This window comes from Salmo salar, chromosome 18 (genome assembly GCF_965601325.2).
Source record: "Salmo salar chromosome 18, fSalSal1, whole genome shotgun sequence".
Taxonomy (NCBI): domain Eukaryota; kingdom Metazoa; phylum Chordata; class Actinopteri; order Salmoniformes; family Salmonidae; genus Salmo; species Salmo salar.
Window position 1 is genome coordinate 27,170,811 of NC_138308.1, and position 24,409 is coordinate 27,195,219.

Sequence of the window (24,409 nt, forward strand, 5' to 3'; positions counted from 1 at the left end):
CTCTACCCTGCCAAAGACGTGACCACTAGATAAACCCTGCCTTCTCTAATGGGTGCTTCAGGTTGAGGTGTGGAAATAGGTACGAACAAACGTTCCCACAGTGCTGAAATGTCCTACACTCATCAACACAAACAATGCCCCCCCCCCCCGGAACACACTGAACTAGCCCTACATAGGACACACATGGTTGATGTACTAGTTGGCAGCCGAGTGAAAAGAGGTAGTGACTGCACCGTCATCAGCACTCCCATCCCCCTCCTAAAACCCTAGCCTGCCTGAGCAGTGACCGCTGGATAAACCCTGGCTCTGGTCGCCTTGGCCCGAGGTGTGGGCACAAGCAGACATTCCCACAGCTCTGAAATATTCAGTACGCCCCATCCCCCACCCCATGTCCCAAAACAGGGGTAAACCCTGGTTCCACCTACCTCTCCTTCAGGATGAACAGAGCGCCCAGCTGCACCAGCACCGTGGAGGCAAACACAGCAAGGACCTCCAGTCGCTTAAACCTGGTGGAAAACACACACACACACACACACACACACACACACACACACACACACACGAGCAATCAAGCAGACGAACATAACTGAAAATACACATGACTGACATCAGAGATCATGTGCTTTGTACCACACATTTTCATTTGAGCTACTGATAGACTACCAGGATGCTTGAAAATATATATATATTTTTTTATTGTCACTGATCTCATTGTCTGATATGAAAATTCCAACGGACAGATAAAAAGAAACGTTCTGTACAACAATAACAGAGGTACATGAATATAACAACATACAATGCAGGAGTTTTGGGAATGAGTGATATGATGCACAGCACAATTCTCTGTGTCCATTCTGTAAGCATTAATGAAAATCCTACTGTATCCAGAACATAGAAAGTGGAACACAAAACATTTCCATAATGACTTAAAATTGCTCATCACTAGTGCTGCACTGATATGGTTCCATACATTGTAGAAGCGAGTAGTGTATAAAAGGTATACTGTTAAGTCCAGAAGTAAGAACTGTTTCCATCTGTAAATGTACATAATTAGTTTTTTTCCTTGTCCCCATGTCAATGTTTAGTAACATGCTGTACTGGGAAAGCTGGATAGACAGAAGGGTTAGGGAGAGTTGCTCCAGTTGAAATTAGATAATCTGTCCAGTGGCTGACCCATTGTACTGGCCCAGTGAGCACATTAGGGCCAAATCAAGCTGAAAAGCAGCTTTCTATGCAACCACCACTGCTCAACACCCTAAGGTCAAAGGAAAAAAAGCTAACACACAGAGCCCTATGCCAAACAAACAGAGCTCTACCCGATAAAAACAGCTTGCATGGTGTGTCAAAGGTAGAGGTCGACCGATTATGATTTTTCAACGCCGATACCGATTATTGGAGGACCCAAAAAAAAGCAGATCCCGATTAATCTGACAATTTTTTTATTTGTCATAATGACAATTACAACAATACTGAATGAACACTTATTTTAACTTAATATAATACATCAATAAAACCAATTTAGCCTCAAATAAATAATGAAACATGTTCAATTTGATTTAAATAATGCAAAAAAAAGTGTTGGAGAAGAAAGTAAAAGTGCAATATGTGCCATGTAAAAAAGCTAACGTTTAATTTCCTTGCTCAGAACATGAGAACATATGAAAGCTGGTGGTTCCTTTTAACATGAGTCTTCAATATTCCCAGGTAAGAAGTTTTAGGTTGTAGTTATAGGAATTATAGGACTATTTCTCTCTATACGATTTGTATTTCATATACCTTTGACTATTGGATGTTCTTATAGGCACTTTAGTATTGCCAGTGTAACAGTATAGCTTCCGTCCCTCTCCTCGCTCCTACCTGTGCTTGAACCAGGAACACATCGACAACAGCCACCCTCGAAGCAGCGTTACCCATGCAGGGCAAGGGGAACAACTACTCCAAGTCTCAGAGCGAGTGACGTTTGAAACGCTATTAGCACGCACCCGTCTAACTTGCTAGCCATTTCACATCGGTTACACCAGCCTCATCTTGGAAGTTGATAGGCTTGAAGTCATAAACAGCGCAATGCATTGCAAAGGGCTGCTGGCAAAACGCACGAATGTGCTGTTTTGAATGAATGCTTATGAGCCTACTGCTGCCTACTGCTCAGTCAGACTGCTCTATCAAATCATAGACTTAATTATAACATAATAACACACAGAAATACGAGGCTTAGGTCATTAATATGGTCGAATACGGAAACTATCATCTCGAAAACAAAACGTTTTTCCTGTCAGTGAAATACGGAACCGTTCTGTATTTTATCTAACGGGTGGCATCCCTAAGTCTAAATATTCCTGTTACATTGCCCAACCTTCAATGTTATGTCATAATTACGTAAAATTCTGGCAAATTAGTTCGCAACGAGCCAGGCGGCCCAAACTGTTGCATATGATATATTATCAACCCATGGAGGTCTGGATTTGGAGTCACACTCAAAATTAAAGTGGAAAACCACACTACAGGCTGATCCAACTTTGATGTAATGTCCTTAAAACAAGTCAAAATGAGGCTCAGTAGTGTGTGTGTGGCCTCCACGTGCCTGTATGACCTCCCTACAACGCCTGGGCATGCTCCTGATGAGGTGGCGGATGGTCTCCTGAGGGATCTCCTCCCAGACCTGGACTAAAGCATCCGCCAACTCCTGGACAGTCTGTGGTGCAACGTGGCGTTGGTGGATGGAGCGAGACATGATGTCCCAGATGTGCTCAATTGGATTCAGGTCTGGGGAACGGGCGGGCCAGTCCATAGCATCAATGCCTTCCTCTTGCAGGAACTGCTGACAAACTCCAGCCACATGAGGTCTAGCATTATCTTGCATTAGGAGGAACCCAGGGCCAACCGCACCAGCATATGGTCTCACAAGGGGTCTGAGGATCTCATCTCGGTACCTAATGGCAGTCAGGCTAACTCTGGCGAGCACATGGAGGGCTGTGCGGTCCCCCAAAGAAATGCCACCCCACACCATGACTGACCCACCGCCAAACCGGTCATGCTGGAGGATGTTGCAGGCAGCAGAACGTTTTCCACGGCGTCTCCAGACTCTGTCACGTCTGTCCCACGTGCTCAGTGTGAACCTGCTTTCATCTGTGAAGAGCACAGGGCGCTAGTGGCGAATTTGCCAATCTTGGTGTTCTCTGGCAAATGCCAAACGTCCTGCACGGTGTTGGGCTGTAAGCACAACCCCCACCTGTGGACGTCGGGCCCTCATACCACCCTCATGGAGTCTGTTTCTGACCGTTTGAGCAGACACATGCACATTTGTGGCCTGCTGGAGGTCATTTTGCAGGGCTCTGGCAGTGCTTCTCCTGCTCCTCCTTGCACAAAGGCGGAGGTAGCGGTCCTGCTGCTGGGTTGTTGCCTTCCTATGGCCTCCTCCACGACTCCTGATGTACTGGCCTGTCTCCTGGTAGTGCCTCCATGCTCTGGACACTACGCTGACAGACACAGCAAACCTTCTTGCCACAGCTTGCATTGATGTGCCATCCTGGATGAGCTGCACTACCTGAGCCACTTGTGTGGGTTGTAGACTCCGTCTCATGCTACCACTAGCGTGAAAGCACCGCCAGCATTCAAAAGTGACCAAAACATCAGCCAGGAAGCATAGGAACTGAGAAGTGGTCTGTGGTCACCACCTGCAGAACCACTCCTTTATTGGGGGTGTCTTGCTAATTGCCTATAATTTCCACCTGTTTTCTATTCCATTTGCACAACAGCAAGTGAAATTTATTGTCAATCAGAGTTGCTTCCTAAGTGGACAGTTTGATTTCACAGAAGTGTGATTGACTTGGAGTTACATTGTGTTGTTTAAGTGTTCCCTTAATTTTTTTTGAGCAGTGTGTGTGTGTGTGTGTGTGTCTATATATATATATATATACACAGTGTCTTCAGAAACTACACATCTTGATTTTTCCACATTTTGTTGTGTTGCAAAGTGGGATTAAAATGGATTTAATTGTCATTGTTTGTCAACGATCTACACAAAAAGCTAATGTCAAAGTGGAAGATGTCAAAGTCCTTTTATTATTAAATGGAGAAAAAAAAACTCATATTTTGATTAGATAAGTATTCAACGCATACTTGTTAGAATCACCTTCGGCAGCGATTACAGCTGTGAGTCTTTCTGGGGAAATCGAAGATCTTTAAAAACCTGGATTGTACAATAATTGCCCATTATTTTTTAAATTCTCCAAGCTCTGTCAAGTTGGATGTTGATCATTGCTAGATAGCCATTTTCAAGTATTGCCACAGATTTTCAACACCATTTAAGTCAAAACTGTAACTAGGCCACTCAGGAACATTCAATGTCATCTTGGTAAGTAACTCCAGTGTATATTTGCTTCGTGTTTTAGGTTATTATCCTTGCCGATGACAAGCATACCCATAACATGATGCAGCCATCACCATGATAAAAAATATTAAGAGAGTGGTGTTGTGTTGGATTTGCCCCAAACATAATGCTTTGTATTTAGGACAAAAAGCTTTTTTTGCACTATTACTTTAGTGCCTTACTTAAAACAGGATGCATGTTTTGGAATTTTTATTCTGTAAAGGCTTCCTTCTTTTCACTTTGTAGTTACTCCACAATACTAACCTAAATGACAATGTTGATTCATCCTCAGTTTTCACCTACAATGCATTTGTTAAGTATTCAGACCCCCTTCTCTTTTCCAAATGTTGTTACGTTACAGCCTTATTCTAAAATAGATTAAATAAATAAAAAAATTAACTTATTTACATAAGTATTCAGACCTTTTGCTATGAGAAATTGAGCTCAAGTGCATCCTGTTACCATTAATCATCCTTGAAATGTTTCTACAACTTGATTGGAGTTGCATGTCAGAGCAAAAACCAAGTCATGAGGTAGAAGGAATTTTCCATAGAGTTCCGAGACAGGATTGCGTCGAGGCACAGATCCGGGAAGGGTACCAAAAAATGTCTGCAGCATTGAAGGTCCCCAAGAACACAATGGCCTCCATCATTCTTAAATGGAAGAAGTTTGGAACTACCAAGACTCCTCCTCAAGCTCTCCGCACGGCCAAACTGAGCAATCGGGGGAGAAGGGCCTTGGTCAGGTAGGTGACCAAGAACCCGATGGTCACTCTGACAGAGTTCCAGAGTTCCTCTGTAGAGATGGGAGAACCTTCCAGAAGGACAACCATCTCTGCAGCACTCCACCAATCAGGTATTTATGGTAGAGTGGCCAGACAGAAGCCACTTCTAAGTAAAAGGCACGACAGCCCACTTGGTGTTTGCCAAAAGGCACATAAAGGACTCTCAGACCATGAGAAACAAGATTCACTGGTTTGATGAAACCAAGATTGAACTCTTTGGCCTGAATATCAAGCGTCACGTCTGGAGGGAACCTGGCACCATTCCTACAGTGAAGCATGGTGGTGGCAGCATCATGCTGTGGGGATGTTTATCAGAGGCAGGGAGTGGGAGACGAGTCAAGATCGAGGGAAAGATGAATGGAGCAAAGTACAGAGATCCTTGATGAAAACCTGCTCCAGAGCACTCAGGACCTCAGACTGGGGCAAAGGTTCACTTTCCAACAGGACAACGACCTTAAGGACACAGCCAAGACAATGCAGGAGTGGCTTCGGGACAAGTCCATGAATGTCCTTGAGTGGCCCAGCCAGAGCGGACTAGAACCCGATTAAACATCTCTGGAGAGACCTGAAAATAGCTGTGCAGCGACGTTCCCCATCCAACCTGACAGAGGTTGAGAGGATCTGCAGAGAAGAATGGGAGAAGCTCCCCAAATACAGGTGTGCCAAGCTTGTAGCATCCTACCCAAGAAGAATCGAGGCCGTAAGCACTGCCAAAGGTGCTCCAGCAAAGTACCGAGTAAAGGGTCTGAATACTTATGTAAATGTTATACTTGAATTTATTATTTTATACATTTGCAAAAATTTCAAAAAAACTGTTTTTGCTTTGTCATTATGGGGTATTGTGTGTAGAGTGGTAAGGGGAAAAAAAAACTATTGAATCTATTTTAACCTCTCTTGGGGAGGTGGGACGCTAGCGTCTCCTTAATGTAACCACATTGTCCGATTTCAAAAAGGCTTTACGGCGAAAGCATAAAGTTAGATTATGTTAGGACATTTCCAACACGAAAAACCACACAGCCATTTTCCTAGCAAGGACAGGAGTCACAAAAACCAGAAAACCAGCTAAAATTATGCACTAACCTTTGACGATCTTCATCAGATGACACTCCTAGGACATCATGTTACACAATACATGCATTTTTTGTTCGATCAAGTTCATATTTATATCCAAAAACAGCATTTTACATTGCCGCGTGATGTTCAGAAAATATTTTGCCTCCAATACTGCCAGTGAATCAGCACAACAATTTACAAAAATACTCATCATAAACGTTGATAAAATATTAAACTGTTATTCAAAGAAATATAGATGAACATCTCCTTTATGCAACCGCTGTGACAGATTTCAAAAAAGCTTCACGGGGAAAGCACACTTTGCAATAATCTGAGTACTGCGCTCAGAAATAGACGTCAAGCAATACATTTACATTTAAGACATTTAGCAGACGCTCTTATCCAGAGCGACTTACAAATTGGTGCATTCACCTTATAATATCCAGTGGAACAACCACTTTACAATAGTGCATCTAAATCTACAATACAGATACCCGCCATTTTGGAGTCATCTAAAATCATAAATAGCATTAGAAATATTCATTTACCTTTGATGATCTTCATCAGAAGGTACTTCCAGAAATCCCAGGTCCACAATAAATGTTGTTTTGTTCGATAAAGTCCATAATTTATGTCCAAATAGCTCCTTGTTGTTTGCGCGTTCAGTAAGCTACTCCAAGTGTAGGAAGCGCGGCCAAAATGTCACGACGAAAAGTCAAAAAAAGTTATATTTACGTTCGTTCAAACATGTCAAAAGTTGTATAGCATCAATCTTTAGGGCCTTTTTAACTTAGAACTTTAATAATATTCCAACCGGACGATTCCAATGTCTTGAAAAACATTTTGGAACACAGCTACCCCTCACGTGAACGCGCGCCAATGAACTCATGTGCTTTCCTGAGTCAACAACTTCCAACTTCCTCTGTTTGCTCTCTGTTCACCATAGATGCCTCAAACAACTTTCTGAAGACTGTTGACATCTAGTGGAAGCCGTAGGAAGTGCAAAATGAACCCTAAGTCACTGTGTGTTGGATAGGCAATGACTTGAAAGGACTACAAGCACCAGATTTCCCACTTCCTGGTTAGATTCTTCTCAGGTTTTTGCCTGCCATATGAGTTCTGTTATACTCACAGACATCATTCAAACAGTTTTAGAAACTTTAGAGTGTTTTCTATCCAAATCTACTAATAATATGCATATTCTAGTTCCTGGGCCCGAGTAGTAGGCCGTTTAATTTGGGTACGTTTTTTTGTCCGGCCGTGAAAATACTGCCCCCTACCCAAGAGAGGTTAAAATAACACTGTAACGTAACAAAATGTGGAAAATGTCAAGTGGTCTGAATACTTTCCAAATGCACTGTAAACCATTTAACTGTGTAACTGGTTTAAAATCACCATTGGCCAAATCCCTCAACGGGTTTCCCTCCTCTCCATCAACTGAGTTAGGAAGGACGCCTGTATCTTTGTTGTCACTGGGTGGATTAATACACCATCCAAAGTGTCATGAATAAGGTATTACTTAAAAAAAAAAAAATGTATCTACCAATAGATGACCTTCTTTCCAAAGCATTGGAAAGCCTCACTGGTCTTTGTGATTGAATCTGTGCTTGAAATTCATGTGTTTGAATAACTACCCCATAAAGAGATGGGGTAGTTAGTTCTTCAAAAATCATGTTAAACACTATTACTGCACACAGAGTGAGTCCATGCAACTTAAACTTGTTAAGCACATTTTTACTCCTGAACTCATTTAGGCTTGCCATAACATAGGGGCTGAATACTTATTGACTCAAGACATTTCAGCTTTTAATCTTTTATTAATATGTAAAGATGTCTAAAACATAATTCCACTTTGACATTATGGGGCTGTGTGTGTAGATCAGTAACACACAATCTACATTTAATCCATTTTCAATTCAGGTAGTAACAACAAAATCTGGAAAAAGTAGAGGGGTGTGAATACTTTCTGAAGGCACTTTACTACCATTCATTTTTAAAGCTGGGCTACCTTCAGACGAGTCCTGCAAGGCTTGTGGGCGTCCTAGAGCAAAACCACCGGCATGTACATGTTCGTGAGAGTTTCAAGTTCGAATAGGGGGTTATCATATTAGCCCAAACTGTTTGGTCGCTACAGACGTTTTCGTGAGAAGACCGATTTTCAGGATGTCTCCTGGTCTGACAAACTTCCACCACAGACGCGGAAGGCGGACATAGGCGGATGCAGTAGATAGAGTCGCAGCACATGCCAAAAAAACAGATCTCTAGCTAAAACAGACGTATAGATGGGAATTGTTTTATTTTGCTAATTAGATTTTTTCGCAGGGGCGTGTAAGAAACATTTATTCCAGTGCCAAAATTGACCAAAAAGTGTAAGTAGGAGAGTTTTGCTCATAAAGTCAGTATATTCCAAAACTGGGTTTTGTGAGATGTGTAACTGAAGATGTCACTTACATCATGGTTGGGTTCTGATTTCAATCCTGCCCACACAGGACCAAAGCCTGGCACAGTCTAATCCTGGCTGGCAGTAATCAAATCATCCAGATCACAGATGCCCGGTACGCTGCAGAGCACACTATCCAATCGCTCACCAGAATCAACCTACAACCCACGCATTCAATTTATAGACATCCAAACTAACCATTAGTACACAGCACCTCAAACTTGTTTAAACAACAATCCATACACAAGATAATGTTATGTTGAAAAAACGAGTTGCTTTTTATAAACGGCTTGGGTTTTCTCCAACTCAAACATCCTCACATTCATGAACTCACGTTAGAATCACAAACACCAAATTTATCAAAGACAACTACATCTAGAAAGCAGGAAACGCAGTATTCCCTGACCGATCATGTTCACGTTGTCCTGCTGCCTCTCCCGGTTGCTAAGCAATTCGGTACGGTGACTGAAGGGGGACAAACATTACTGCCAGAAACAAGTCTCTCACTGTTGCCGCTTGCTATAGACCTCCCTCTGCCCCAGCTGTGCCCTCGATACCATATGTGAATTGATTGCCCCCCATCTATCTTCTGAGCTCGTGCTACTAGGTGACCTAAACTGGGACATACTTAACACCCCGGCATCCTACAATCTAAACTTGATGCCCTCAATCTCACACAAATAAATTATCAACGAACCTACCAGGTATAACCCCAAATCCGTAAACACGGGCACCCTCATAGATGTCATCCTAACTAACTCGCCCTCCAAATACACCTCTGCTGTTTGCAATCAAGGTCTCAGTGATCACTGCCTCATTGCCTGCATCCGTAATGGGTCTGCGACCAAACGACCACCCCTCATCACTGTCAAACGCTCCCTAAAACACTTCTGAGAGCAGGCCTTTCTAATCGACCTGGCCGGGGTATCCTGGAATGACATTGACCTCATCCCGTCAGTACATGATGCCTGGCTAATCTTTAAAAGTGCCTTCCTCACCATCTTAAATAAGCATGCCCCACTCAAAAAATGTAGAACTAGGAATAGATCTAGTCCTTGGTTCACTCCAGACCTGTCTGCCCTTGACCAGCACAAAAACATCCTGTGGCGTTCTGCATTAGCATCGATTAAATTAAATCTAGAATCGGCTTCCTATATCGCAACAAAGCATCCTTCACTCATGCTGCCAAACATACCCTCGTAAAACTGACCATCCTACCGATCCTCGACTTCGGTGATGTCATCTATAAAATAGCCTCCAACACTCTACTCAACAAACTGGATGCAGTCTATCACAGTCTATCACACGCTACCGACCATTGCGACCTGTACGCTCTCGTTGGTTGGCCCTCGCTTCATACTCGTCGCCAAACCCACTGGCTACAGGTTATCTACAAGTCTCTGCTAGGTAAAGCCCCGCCTTATCTCAGCTCACTGGTCACCATAGCAGCACCCACTCGTAGCACGCACTCCAGCAGGTATATCTCACTGGTCACCCCCAAAGCCAATTCCTCCTTTGGTCATCTTTCCTTCCAGTTCTCTGCTGCCAATGACTGGAACGAACTGCAAAAATCCCTGAAGCTGGAGACTCATATCTCCCTCACTAGCTTTAAGCACCAGCTGTCAGAGCAGCTCACAGATCACTGCACCTGTACATAGCCCATCTGTAAACAGCCCATCTATCTACCTACCTCATCCCCATACTGTATTTATTTATCTTGCTCCTTTGCACCCCAGTATCACTACTTGCACATTCATCTTCTGCACATCTACCATTCCAGTGTTTAATTGCTATATTGTAATTACTTCGCCACCATGGCCTATTTATTGCCTTAACTTACCTCATTTGCACTCACTGTATATAGACATTTTGTTTTCTTTTTTTCTACTGTATTATTGACTGTATGTTTTGTTTATTCCATGTGTAACTCTGTGTTGTTGTATGTGTCGAATTGCTATGCTTTATCTTGGCCAGGTCGCAGTTGTAAATGAGAACTTGTTCTCAACTAGCCTACCTGGTTAAAAGGTGAAATAAAAGAAAATGTAAAAAAATGATATAGCGAACATAACACCCACATTGAACCACACAATTCTAATTTTTCTTGATGAGTACCGGAAACGCTCAGGAGGAATTGGTAAGTTTAGCCCCTCTTTAAACAACCTAAGATGTGTGGGAATGTAAGTGTTGTATCACATACAGTACATTAAAGCATACACCAAAAAAAAAAAAAACAGTAGACATTAATAAATCAATACAAGTCAATGGAAACATGATCATCAAATGACTCCATTTTTAAATAAATAATAACAGTGGGCCGACATTTTAGAAAACAGGCTACTGTATAATCAGTATGCTAATGGACGTACCCAAACGAGAAGAGCTGACTAGGCTTCTTCATGGCCACCCAGGAACTCAGCAGACAGGTGATCAGACTGTAGGCCAACAGGTACACATACATTACCAGTCAAAAGTTGACACACCTACTCATTCAAGGGTTTTTCTTTATTTGTACTATTTTCTACATTGTAGAATAATAGCAAAGACATCAAAACTATGAAATAACACATATGGAATAACATAGTAACCAAAAAAGTGTTTAATCAAAATAGATTTTAGATTTTAGATTCTTGGTGGTTAGAGAATGCAAAGACTGTCATCAAGGCAAAGGGTGGCTACTTTGAAGAATCTGTCACGGCCCCTCCTCTGCAGTGCAGGGGCGGTTCCTCCTGCAGGCAGAGGAGGGTCATTAGTGATTGGAGCTGGCGTGATTGGACCCACCTGGGCTCAGGATATTTAACTGCTTCACTAACCACTATCTCTCTCTCCCCCTGCTCCTCCAGGTATGATCCTGTTTTGTTTGTTCTTTTGTAGGTTTACTTAGTTTCCACTCAGTCATGTTCACTCACACAGATTCATGCATCCATGCACTTTACATACACCCTACATTATGACATTTCCATTCCTTTTTCTTTGTTTAAAGTTACGTTTTTGGTTTACAATAAAGAACCTTTTGATTGGCCTATACCTGTTGTTCATGTCCCCTCATTTTTGCCACAGGCTATGAGCCGGCCTATGACAAACCTCAAATATATTTTGATTTGTATAACACTTTTTTTGGTTACTACATGATTCCATGTGTTATTTCATAGTTTTGATGTCTTCACTATTATTCTACAATGTAGAAAATAGTACAAATTTAGAAAAACCCTTGAATGAGTAGGTGTCCAAACTTTTGACTTGTACTGTAAATCATCATGACTAACAACACCTCAACACAAGCAATTGCACTCTAGTAAAAAGAGCTCAACACAAGTGTTAGGTACAATATTTAGCTTAGTGTAAAACATCTTTAGACAGTGCTGATAAAACATGATGCTCCCCAGGATGCCCATTTACTCACCTGAAGAGATCGAAGATGGTGAGGTATGTGTATGCTGTTAAGGCTGAAATGACAGAAAAAGATGATCAGTGAGTGCTATATATTACTTGAATTAATTCGAATAGAAATTAAGCAAACACTTTTTAGCTCTGTAAAAGTTACTGTAACATGTATGAAGGAGATAGCTGCAATACAATACACCAGTTTAATTCATATAGACTATATTGATGAGATGAACCACAATTGAATAGATCCTGCCCTACTGTCAATCAACAAGACAAATGTTCTATGATGATAAATCAGCTGTAATACAACCTTAGTGTACCAGCCATTTCACAGACAAAAATATAAATATCCTTTGGTTGCCAAGGATTCCCTCCCCCAAAACTGTGTCATTCCTGTCCAGTAGAGATGACAGTGTAGCTGTCGTGTCTGAGCTAAGATGCCAACTCCCACGCATATACACAGACACAGCCTGTCGTTGTTAATAGATTCAGTGAGCAAGCCTGACCCAGTATCAAGCCTCCTACTGCTTCCCAATGTATCTAGACTTTAAAACACAGTGAGTAGTGCCGTGCCATTCTCACAGTCAAACTCCCCAGCTCTAGGGAGCGGTGTAGAGCAGAGCAGCAGTAGGCTAGAGGACCAGGAGGCAACAGAGGTGGAGGCAGAGTGATATCCGCCGGCCTGCAAACCCGGCTTTATGTAAGCTGGATATGATGTAGGAGATTAAGAAAGCTTTGCATGGAGAGGAACATTTTGTTTTCACACTGCTCTACCATGTTGGCCAAACTGAGGTGATGTAATTCAGGATACATGCCGACCATTAGCCGTTGGCCCAGGGGATCTATCGGACTGATTGAGCTTGGTTTGTGCTGTACCTACCACGCCACCATGGTTACGGCTCAGCACTCTGCATCACCGCCAGAGCACACAGGAATATACAGTGGGGTCAGAATTTATTGATACCCTTGATAAGATGAGCAAAAATGACTAAAATAAATTATTCAAATACTGAGCTGTAATGTAAGAAAAAAAATATTAAATTATATTATACTAATACAATTGCTCAGAGAAAGATATTTAAGTAGTAATAATAATTTCACAAAAAAGTAGAGGTCAAAATTATTGACACCCGTTTTCAATACCTCACCTTGCAAGGTTAACGACACTAAGCCTTTTTCTAAAATGTTTTATGCTAACTGGAGAACTCATTGGGAAGGATTTTAGACAATTCCTACATACAGAATCTTTCCATATCCTTGATATCCTTCGTCTGCACTTATGGACTGCCCTCTAATATTAAACCAAAAAATGTCAATGTGTGTCCAAAGACAGATAGCCATTGAAAAATGTTGATTTTGTGGCCAACTAACCATTTCTTTGTGGATTTTGAGGTGTGCTTAGGGTTATGGTCTTGCTGGAAGGTCTACTTGCAGCCAAGTTTCAGCCTCCTGGCAGAGGCAACCAGGTTGTTGACAAAAATTCCCTAGGACCAGCGCAAGAATAGCCCCATAACATCAAAGATCCACCACCTTATTTTACAGTCGGTATGGGGTTCTTTTCTGCTCGTGCATTCTCATTTTGGCAACAAACCCTCCACTGGTATGCCTGGCCAAAGAGCTCTAAATGAGAATGCATAAGCAGAAAACAACCCCATACCTACTGTAGAATATGGTGGTGGCTCTTTGATGTTATGGGACTACTTTGCTGAGAAATTGTATCAGCATAAAATGTCTTTTTTTTTTATTTACGTTTTTAGTCATTTAGCAGACACTCTTATCCAGAGCGACTTACAGTAGTGAATGCATACATTTCATTTCATGCATTTTTTTTTTGTACTGGCCCCCCGTGGGAATCGAACCCACAACCCTGGCGTTGCACACACCATGCTGGCATTGCAAACACCATGGTCTACCAACTGAGCCACAGGGAAGACTGATCATAAAATATAGTTCAGTATTTAAATAATAGATTTTATACAGTTATTATCCCATATGGCCTTTCAACCGTGACCCAATCCTATAAATCCACTGTGGTGGTACAGGGGTCTCATCTTTAGGTGTTAATCATGTGAATGTACTATAACATCAGGGAGGACACAGGCTAGACTGGCCCATTGGTAAATTAAATGATCAAATCAGATAAGCCCTGGAGCAGAGCATTGGCTATTCACTCTCAACAATTAGAAGATTGACAATGTTTACCAAAACAAAACAGGATGATATTTGTCATCAGGAAACGTCGGCTCAGTGTTTTTACATCCATAACGCAGTGTATTCACCACACTGCATCTGTTTGGACACATATCCTACCCAGTTGTCTGATACACTTTAATGCTAACATGCTGACCAAACCGCCATGTTGCAAAATTCATTCACACATACATGTTATTCAATAATTTAATTCAAACTGCTTGTTAGCGTCTGCATAGCCAGGCGCTAAAATAGAACTTGGTCCCGTCTCTTCATCTACTCATTGGTTTTTACAAGCATATACCCACGTAGGTGATTAAAAGATGGGAGGTCCACACTCCAGTCCAGTTGGTGGCAGTAATGCACCTTAACTTGATTGCCAACCGCCATATAAAATCCACAGGAGGATGAATGAGAAATGAATGAAAGAAAATAAAAAATAACTAGGTTTCCCCATTTTATCAGTTTATTCATTAAAAAAATGTAACAGGGACAGTGCACATTAATCAACGTTTCAGTAAAAGTGCCGTTTTAGCCAGCCGGCTAATTTTCAACCACAGTCCTGGTGCAGGTTATTAAAAACAATTACAATACAGACAAACAATGAGCAGGGAGCACATGCAGAGCAACATAGGCCAAGCAACATGTAGCATGCAGACAGAGAAACCTATGCCAAGCAACATGCAGACAGAGAACATAGGCCAAGCAACATGTAGCATGCAGACAGAGAAACATAGGCCAAGCAACATGTAGCATGCAGACAGAGAAACATATGCCAAGCAACATGTAGCATGCAGACAGAACAACATAGGACAAGCAACATGTAGCATGCAGACAGAACAACATAGGACAAACAACATGTAGCATGCAGACAGAACAACATAGGACAAGCAACATGTAGCATGCAGACAGAACAACATAGGACAAGCAACATGTAGCATGCAGACAGAACAACATAGGACAAGCAACATGTAGCATGCAGACAGAACAACATAGGACAAGCAACATGTAGCATGCAGACAGAACAAAAGCACAAAAAACAACAAAGTGTTTCCACACCTCACAAGCTACAGACAACATGGAAAGCAGCAATACAGTCACCTTTCATGGCAGACCTTGTGGATCTGCTGCCATGGGTTTGGGTTCTCTGTTTAACAAAAGTACTATGTGGAGGGGGAGCCAGACAATTTAGGATCTTGAATACAAGACATGCGTCGGTGTATTGCACAAGATTTTCCCAACTCAGAAGTTCATGCTTTCTGAGGATTTTACAGTGATGATGGCTACTGGGCTTTCCATCAATCACTTTGAGGGCCTGTTTGTAGACAGACTGAATGGGTTTTAATGTTGTACAGCAAGCTTGGGCCCAACTAGTCAAGCAGTATGTTAAGTGGGGGAGTATAATATCATTGAAGTACAGTTTTGCTACCGCTGTAGTCAATTTCGTATGAATCGGAAATTAGCTAGGTTGAACTTGGCTATTTTAGTTACCTTTTTCACCTGCTTTTTAAAAGAGGTTGGAATTAAGTACGATGCCAAGGTACTTAAAATTGGATACCACCTGGAGATTCTCTCCTGACACAGACATCTGGCTCAGTAGCTTCAGTTGCCCTTTTTGTGAAGAACATGCAGAGTGTTTTTTATTTAATTTTTTTTTTACATTGAGACACAAACATGAGTCACTTTGTAACCTGGACCATTACAGTTGTGAGTTCTTGTGCAGCTTGTTGTTTGCTCTTTGCATGCACATACATTACCAGTCAAAATTTTGGACACACCTACTCATTCAAGAGTTTCTCTTTAATTTCACTGTTTTCTACAATGTAGAATAATAGTGAAGACATAAAAACTATAACACATATGGAATCATGTAGTAACCAAAAGAAAGTGTTCAACAAATCTAAATATATTTTAGATTTCAGCTTCTTCAAAGTAGCCAACCTTTGCCTTGATGACAGCTTTGTACACTCTTGGCATTCTCTCAACCAGCTTCACCTGGAATGCTTTTCCAACAGTCTTGAAGGACTTCCCACATGTGCTGAGCACTTGTTGGCTGCTTTTCCTTCACTCTGCGGCCCAACTCACCCAAAACCATCTAAATTGGGTTGAGGTCGGGTGATTGTGGAGGCCAGGTAATCTGATGCAGCACTCCATCACTCTCCTTCTTGGTCAAATAGCCCTTACACAGCCTGGAGGTGTGTTGGGTCATTGTCCTGTTGAAAAACAAATGATAGTGGGACTAAGGGCAAACCAGATGGGATGGCGTATCGCTGCAGAATGCTGTGGTAGCCATGCTGGTTAAGTGTAACTTGAATTCTAAATAAATCAGAGTGTCACCAGCAAAGCACCATCACACCACCTCCTCCATGCTTCACGGTGGGAACCACACATGCGGAGATCATCCGTTTACCTACTCTGTGTCTCACAAAAACACGGTGGTAGGGACCAAAAATCTGAAATTTGGACTCAGACCAAAGAACAGATTTCCACCGGTCTAATGTCCATTGCTCGTGTTTCTTGGCCCAAGCAAGTCTCTTCTTCTTATTGGTGTCCTTTAGTACTGGTTTCTTTGCAGAAATCTGACCATGAAGTCCTGATTCACGCAGTCTCCTCTGAACAGTTGATAATGGGATGTGTCTGTTACTTGAACTCTGTGAAGCATTTATTTGGGCTGCAATTTCTGAGGCTGGTAACTCCAATGAACTTATTCTCTGCAGCAGAGGTAAATCTGGGTCTTCCTTTCCTGTCGCGGTCCTTATGAGAGCCAGTTTCTTCATAGCGCTTCATGGTTTTTGCGACTACACTTGAAGAAACTTTCAAAGTTCTTGAAATTTTCCAGATTGACTGACCTTCATGTCTTAAAGTAATGATGGACTATTGTTTCTCTTTGCTTATTTGAGTTGTTCTTGCCACAATATGGACTTGGTCTTTTACCAAATAGGGCCATCTTCTGTATACCAACCCTACCTTGTCACAACACAACTGATTGGCTCAAACGCATTAAGGAAAGAAATTCCACAAATAAACTTTGGACAAGGCACACCTGTTAATTGAAATGCATTCTTGATGAGTACCTCATGAAGCTGGTTGAGAGAATGCCAAGAGTGTGCAAAGCTGTCATCAAGGCAAAAGGTGGCTACTTTGAAGAATCTCAAATATATTTTGATTTGTTTAACACTTTTTTGGTTAATACATGATTCCATGTGTTATTTCATAGTGTTGATGTCATCACTATTTTTCTACAATGTAGAAAATAGAAAAATAAAGAAAAACCCTGGAATGAGTAGGTATCACTGTATCATTTGCATACATTTGAACTTCAGACCCAGTACAGACAGAAGGCAGATCATTAATGTACAAGCTGAACAGGAGGGGCCCCAGTATTGAACTTGGGGCACGCCCACATCATAGCTTAGAGTGGATGATAGCTCATTACTCACTGGGTTCTGCCTTCAAGGTATGATTTCATCCATCATGGCATCAGGGGAAAAGTTGAACTAGGACAGTTTTGTGATGAGAACCTCATGGTTAACAGTATCAAAAGCTTTCCCTAAGTCTAGAAATACAGCCCCAACAACGCCTCCTTTGTCCATCTTGGACACATTTTCCAGAAGAAAGCAGTTGGCCGTTTCTGTGGTGTGTTTTGCTCTGAAGCCAAACTACATGGAGTGTAATGTTAAGGGCCTGTAGTTGAGGTGGCAGTCAGTTGCTCCGCTACACACTTTTCAGCAACCTTCAACACCACTGGTAGTATACTAATGGGCCTGTAGTTACTCACGTCAGCAGGGTCACCTGATTTAAAGATCACCGTTATGGTCAACTTCAGGACCCTTGGAAATACCCCCTGACCAATAGATCTGTTGGTGACCTTAGTAATGGGGCCAATGAGTGACTCTTTGTAGTTATTAAGAAAGGTAGAGTCCAGCCCAAACACATCTTTGGCTTTAGAGTTCTTTAGTGAGATAATCACCTTGTTCACCTCTGACTCAGAAACCTCCCTTATGATGAAGACTGGGTGAGTGTCATTCACTAGCACTGAGTCCAAGAAACCAGTGGAGGGGTTCTGTGTCAGTACTTTGACAGTCAACAAAGCAGGAATTGAAGGCTGTTGCTATTTTGACTGCATCCTGTGTTAGACCGTCATTCACATTGATTTCTAGCCTTTTTGCAGTGTTACTATGGTCTTTCCCTGTTAATTTTATCTTCTCCCAGATCAATTTAGAATTTCCCTTTGCTTCACCAATCATGTTGATAAAAAAAATGTTTGCCTTGGCCTGTCTGATTTCTTTCATCACGGTAAATCTACGTCTGTCATACTCTAATTTGGACTTTAGGGCTTTAGAGCATGATCTCGTTCTTTCATCCGTCTCCATTATTTCTCCATTTAGCCAAGGAAGAGTAGTCTTTTGGCCAGGTTTAGATGATTTTCTTTAGGAAGCCATTTATTGTAGTCCTGATTGTGGATAGAAAAACCTGACTATCAGCTTCCACATCTGTATAGGACAAGAGGTCATTCCAGGTAATTCCCTTAATTGCATTTTCAAAATAATGGAATTCACTCTTAGAAAGCCTGATCAGCTCAGAACACCTAACAGTAGAGGTTAAACCAGTTCTTGGAAAGCTTTATGGCTATAAGGTGTCAGATTATGATCAGACAGGCCAGTAACCATATTGAATGATTTAGTCACTCTCTCTGGTTTATTACTGAACACCAGATCAACCTTTGACCTTACACTAGCTGTGTAAGATCAAAGGTATTCATGATCCGTTTGAGGGTTTTGCTACAAATCTGGTCTTGATAATGAATGTTAAAATCTCCCATTAAGATGACCTCTTTCCCAAAATCACATTCCTTAAGATTGTTATTAAATTGATCAAAGAACACACGTTTGGTGGAAGGTGGTCTATACATTCCAATAAGGGTAAAAGACATTTGGGGACACAGTAGCATTTAGGCCAATACATTCTAGTTTATTATCACATGACCACTCAATTTGTTTACATCGGATATGTTCTTTAATGTAAATCATCAGACCCCCGCATCTTCCTTCAATCCTGTCTCTCTTGAAAACATTGTAGCCAGGCACAATCAAAGCAGCTGATGGAGAGTTTTTATGGAGCCATGTCTCTGAAAGGCAGTCAAGGTTGGAGTCTGAGAAGATGTTGAATTTGATCACTTCCTGGAATGACACCACGAATGTTCGAATGCCCCCCTAGTAGTCCCTTGGGCTTAGCTCGTGGGTCCCAGATGACTCGAGAGTGAATGACACATTGAAAATAGTACAATTTTCGCTGTTTTGTGGAAGCTGGGTTTAGGCCATTTTGATTAGGGGTAGTGCAATTAACTATCCCTTCCGCTTGCACTGGATGCAGGGATCTAATTAAAACAGCTTGCGTGCCGAGAGCAGAGTCAAGGATCACATATAGCGACTTGGATATGTTTGGAGAGTTACATTTCATCTTCGAGCTGGGTGACTCGAGAGAAACCATGGGAGCATAGCAATCACCCACCTCCGCGGCCATCTACTGCTCCCCACTCCGGTGAGTATCGATGGCTCGGTGATGTTAGGCCCAGGGTTGAGTTGCACATCCCTGGAGAGCAGGAGGGTAGTGAACAGCTAGTTTAGCAGTTTCCGATAGATTTTAGACTCGTGTTTGTTACTCCTAAGCGATTCAGTCGAATAGGGAGCAAAGTAGATTTGGCCATTATTCAGAACATGATGGTACGCTGTGTACTGTCCGTTCCCATGAAACGATGAACCAATGTGTTTGTCTGGGGTGTTGGCATTCCCTGACAGTAGACGGATTGTGTCATCCCAGCAAGGACGCAGTGAGATTATCAGTACAGCAGCTACATGACTGACAATCATGGCAATAACCATCGGCATACACCTGATGTTTTAGATAAATTAACAGCATATGGGGGAGAAGCGGCACCACCCTCCCTTTGGTCTGACATCATTCACAATTTTGTGTGACAAAAAAATAAAATAAAATAATATATATATTTTTAAAAAGGGTAAATATTCTACAAAGATTCAGCAATTTTTTTTTTTAAATGACATTATGCATTTCAGATAATAATAACCCAATGTTTTTCTCTCAATACAAATTAGCTAGCAACAATAAGTTAGCTAACTGTCCAGGAATGTTTTTATGCGTTTCGACCTGTCCTCAAATGAATGTAGTTGGTTTAGTTAGTTTTGGTATTTTGCCTTTGGTGCGCGGAGCTGGTTTGGTCTGCTGTCTGGCATGGAGCAGCTGTCTGGCATGGAGCAGCAAAAGTAGTCATAACCCAGAGGAGGCTCCAGAGTTGAACCCAATACGTGGAGCATAATGTGTGCAGATTAAGGTCACTGGAGTATGATTTCAGACCTGATCAATGGGAGATTATAAAGGGAAGGAGCGCAGTGGAGGGATATGACTCAGGAGCTGCATATTTAATGTCTGCAGAGCAGAAGCCCAAAACAGTCTGATCGGCTGACTGTTCCCTGTGCCTTGCTGCCATCCCAGCCCCAGACTCAGCCCCCCCCCTCCATCCTAGCCCCAGCCCCCCCCCCCCCCCCCCCCCCAACCTCAGCCCCTAGCCTCACCTCCCGGCCCTAGTTCCACCCCAGGGAACAAAGCCCATTAACGGCATCAAGTGCTGCCTGGTTATCGGAGGATAAGCAAAAGTTGACGGGCCTTTGGGCCACGGGTGTGTATCACCTTTCCCTGGGCCAGGCTCTGCTGGGTCCTAACCGCATTGGCGCATAGACACAGGTTACACACACGGTATCTCAGATAGGAGAGATTTGCAAACTGCAGCAGTGGGCTGTCATTGCGCAGAGAAACATGCATCGACCAGGGCATCTCGGGTGTCTGTCAACGCGGCACATTAAAACAATAGATCGCTCCATATGTAAACTAAAAGCTTTATTGACTGACTACACAGAAACACATGGCAGGGGAAATGGGAGCCGTGCAAAGGAAGCGGCGGCTGGTCTGGGCCTTGGGCCCGTGCTGACAACCACAGGGGGTGAAAGTGAGACCAGGGAAACACACATTCAGGGATGGCTGCTACAAAGGGCTGGGAGCACACACACACCACCTTAGTGGCCCAGGGAGGGAGAAGTGAGTCACAACAAACAGCATATAGTTCAGCACACAGACATAAGCACACAATTGTTGAGGAGATAGTTGACCCATCAAACCTGACCTGTCAGTAACCACAACCTGAACTAGCTCCGACTACCAGCACTCACTAAGAAACTTTTGGCTGACCACAAAAAAACATTGGAGAATTGTTTGAAAGAAAACCTGACCTCAGAGATCAACATTTCAATTCACCATTCAGTGGAAACAATGTGAAGATGGTACACCACTCATTTAGTAAGATAGTGTTCTGATAATGGTCATGGTATAGAATGAGATTGTATTTCTATGCATGTAACCACACCTTTGAAGTTGCTTTCAGGTTCTATGCAAAGGTTTCTCACTTGTTTACTCTTGACAGTTGGTGTATAAACAGCCACAAAGCCTTCAGAAAACACAATGATGAAAATCTCTAGTTGTAATCAACAAGATAACAATTCTCACCTATTCAAAGTGTGGTGTTACTGAACCCCCCCATGGCTTTTGTACAAGGTGGCCCTACTGTCAGAGCGACAGACTACACTGAATCCTGATGGATGAGGCAAGTAGGATATAGCTTAGCCCTCTGAATAGGAAGACACGGGTGAGCAGCACATTGGTTTTGTCCAATAATTAATAGGCTTGTGTAACGTGAGGCTGCAGAAAGAGGCTGGAACTCCACACTTTAAGTAGGCTGTCAGAAATTAATAGGGGTACAAGGACAGGCCTCTGAGGAGCTCCACACCAGCTTGTAGTGATATCTTCCCCTGCTCCAACCCTGAGCTGAATAAACAGTCTCTGACCAGACTTGGCTTGGACAGGCTCCTGTCATCAGGGTGGATCTCAGTCTGTGACTGTGGAATGTCTCAGGTGTACCAAAGTTTCTTAATTTAACAGCATCAAAATCAGATGCTGCTATTAGATTAACTCATATTAGGTAGCTCGATAAAGATTACATAAGGTAATGAGGCTGATGAGGACATTAGCTGTACTGAACATACTGTCCACGAGCCACATTACCTAGTTCTAGCCTATAAACTACAGGTCTATGGAAAAAAAGCAAACCTCGTGGACCTATTATATGGCTATAGATCAGTGTCCAGGGCCAGATTCTAAGTAAAGCAGATATGAGCAGATGTCACCTACTCTACGAGGGTGTCTCAGGGGGAGTTGGGATATGCAAAAACACATTTTCAATTCACTTATGCGTATAATACACACTTGTACATGTGTGAAATAGGACAAATATAAGCACCCACCTAATATTTTAGTTTTTTTTATGTGGTTGTATGGGGAATAAATTAAGTGAGTTTTATTATTGGCAAAGCTGAGAACTGTTTGGAACAGAAAGTGAATCTGAATGTAGGACTGTTCCCTTTACTCACAGCCCTGTGGGACTCACCAGCTGTGCTCTAACGAGGAAGAACAGGAGGGGCCTGGGGACTAACTAACTCTCCCTTTACCAAATACAGACACACTGGAGCGCAGACACACACGTGCACACACAGACACAAACAAACAAAGATAAACAAACAAACACATGGACACACATGCTGCAAGGGCCTAGACAGTATAACCTCAAGTGCCACACACAATCTCTTTCCATCTCTGACAGTCACACTCTCTTATCCACAGACAGACTTTTTGGGGGGAGGCATCTGCATAGAGTTTGCCACCATGCCAATCTCCAGAGAGCCACACTGAGGGAGCCGCGCAGACGGGGGGGGGTTATCAGGACAGGGTAAACCCTTTCATTCAGACCTCTCTCTCTCTCTCTCTCTCCCTGGGCAGGAGGAAGGATGAGAGAGGGATAAAGGAGGAGGGGGGGGTGTTTATAAGCCTGCAGAACAGGCACTTGACCTCCTTTCGCTTGGCTTCCCCCAGCTGTAGAAATACGGTGGGAACACACAGTCCCAGAGTATAGTGCTTCTGAGAGGAAGCTGTCTGCTATGAAGAAGCAGAGCAGACAGACATCAGATGCACTAACATACACATAGAACAAACACAAAGATTAGTAATGTGTGTGTGCGCTTCTCTCCAGAAACTAAACACACTGCACACTAAAGTGTGAATTAAACAAATAAAAACAAGACTCTGAACCAAGGCCAGTCACTACGTTCCATAACACCATCAAGACAGAAAATAAAATGTCCTGAATTTCCAGGAATCACAACGGAGCATTAAACATGCTTAAAAGTAACCCTTTCAAATCATCCAGTATAATCCCGCGTATCAATTCAGCAGAATAATTGCCATAGTAAACAAACACAGTATAAGAAGGGAATAAACCTAGAGGATCATGGGCCTTGAAAACAATAACCCAGTGCACACTGCAGTCAGTTTGTATTTGTCTGTAATGACCTACACAACCAACATTCCCAGGCAACTATTGATCCAGCTAAAAGAAGTGTTGACAAAAGAGGGATACGCATATCAAATTAAGGCATGGACATTTTTCAACAGCTTGAAACTTTATCTAGTCTTCCGGTGCAAAATTTGATCTGGACCAGCTGACAACACCAAACATTCTTGTAGACTCATCTGTTTTATTCCGACAGCCTACGGAACAGCGCACCACTTTAGGATCAGTTATGCACACACACACAAAATGTGCTGAGAAGGGGGTGAGGAGAGAGGATGCGAGGAATCAAGGAAATCATCCTTGGAAACGTCCCAACACCACCCCTGAAGGCACCATTATCAGATACTTTGTAGATAGGTAATGAAAGGAAATCGATTGTTATCGAATCAGAACATTTTCAGTTGAAGAAATGGCTGTGGTCACATGCACATCCATCAAAAAACTTGGGTGCTTGGCTAATGGTACATACATGAAAAGAACATAAAGGCCTGTACACTGTTTGCTCCCAAATAATTACCACCTTTAATGATGTTTTGATCCAGAGGATCTTCATATAAATACATTTCTGGTTGCTATTCCTTAAAAAGTACATATTGCTCTTCTTCCTGAAATTAGCAACAAATCTGTAAATTACAAGCTATTATCTTTCCACCATTGTTCATAGCCACTAGCTACAGACAGGATAATGTACCTATATATCAGCGGAAGTAGACT

At 42.4% G+C, this 24,409-nt stretch overlaps 1 protein-coding gene across 1 annotated transcript in view; it reads right to left on the reverse strand.

Moving 5' to 3' along the window:
* LOC106577110 (zinc transporter 6) overlaps positions 1-24,409 on the reverse strand; it is a 76,414-nt gene that overhangs the window by 33,166 nt on the left and 18,839 nt on the right. The window contains exons 5-7 of the mRNA XM_014154850.2: positions 12,047-12,089; positions 11,013-11,078; positions 426-506 (exon numbers count right to left, since the gene is read on the reverse strand). Coding sequence (XP_014010325.1) covers positions 426-506; positions 11,013-11,078; positions 12,047-12,089 — 190 coding nt within the window. The remainder of the gene's footprint in view (positions 1-425; positions 507-11,012; positions 11,079-12,046; positions 12,090-24,409) is intronic.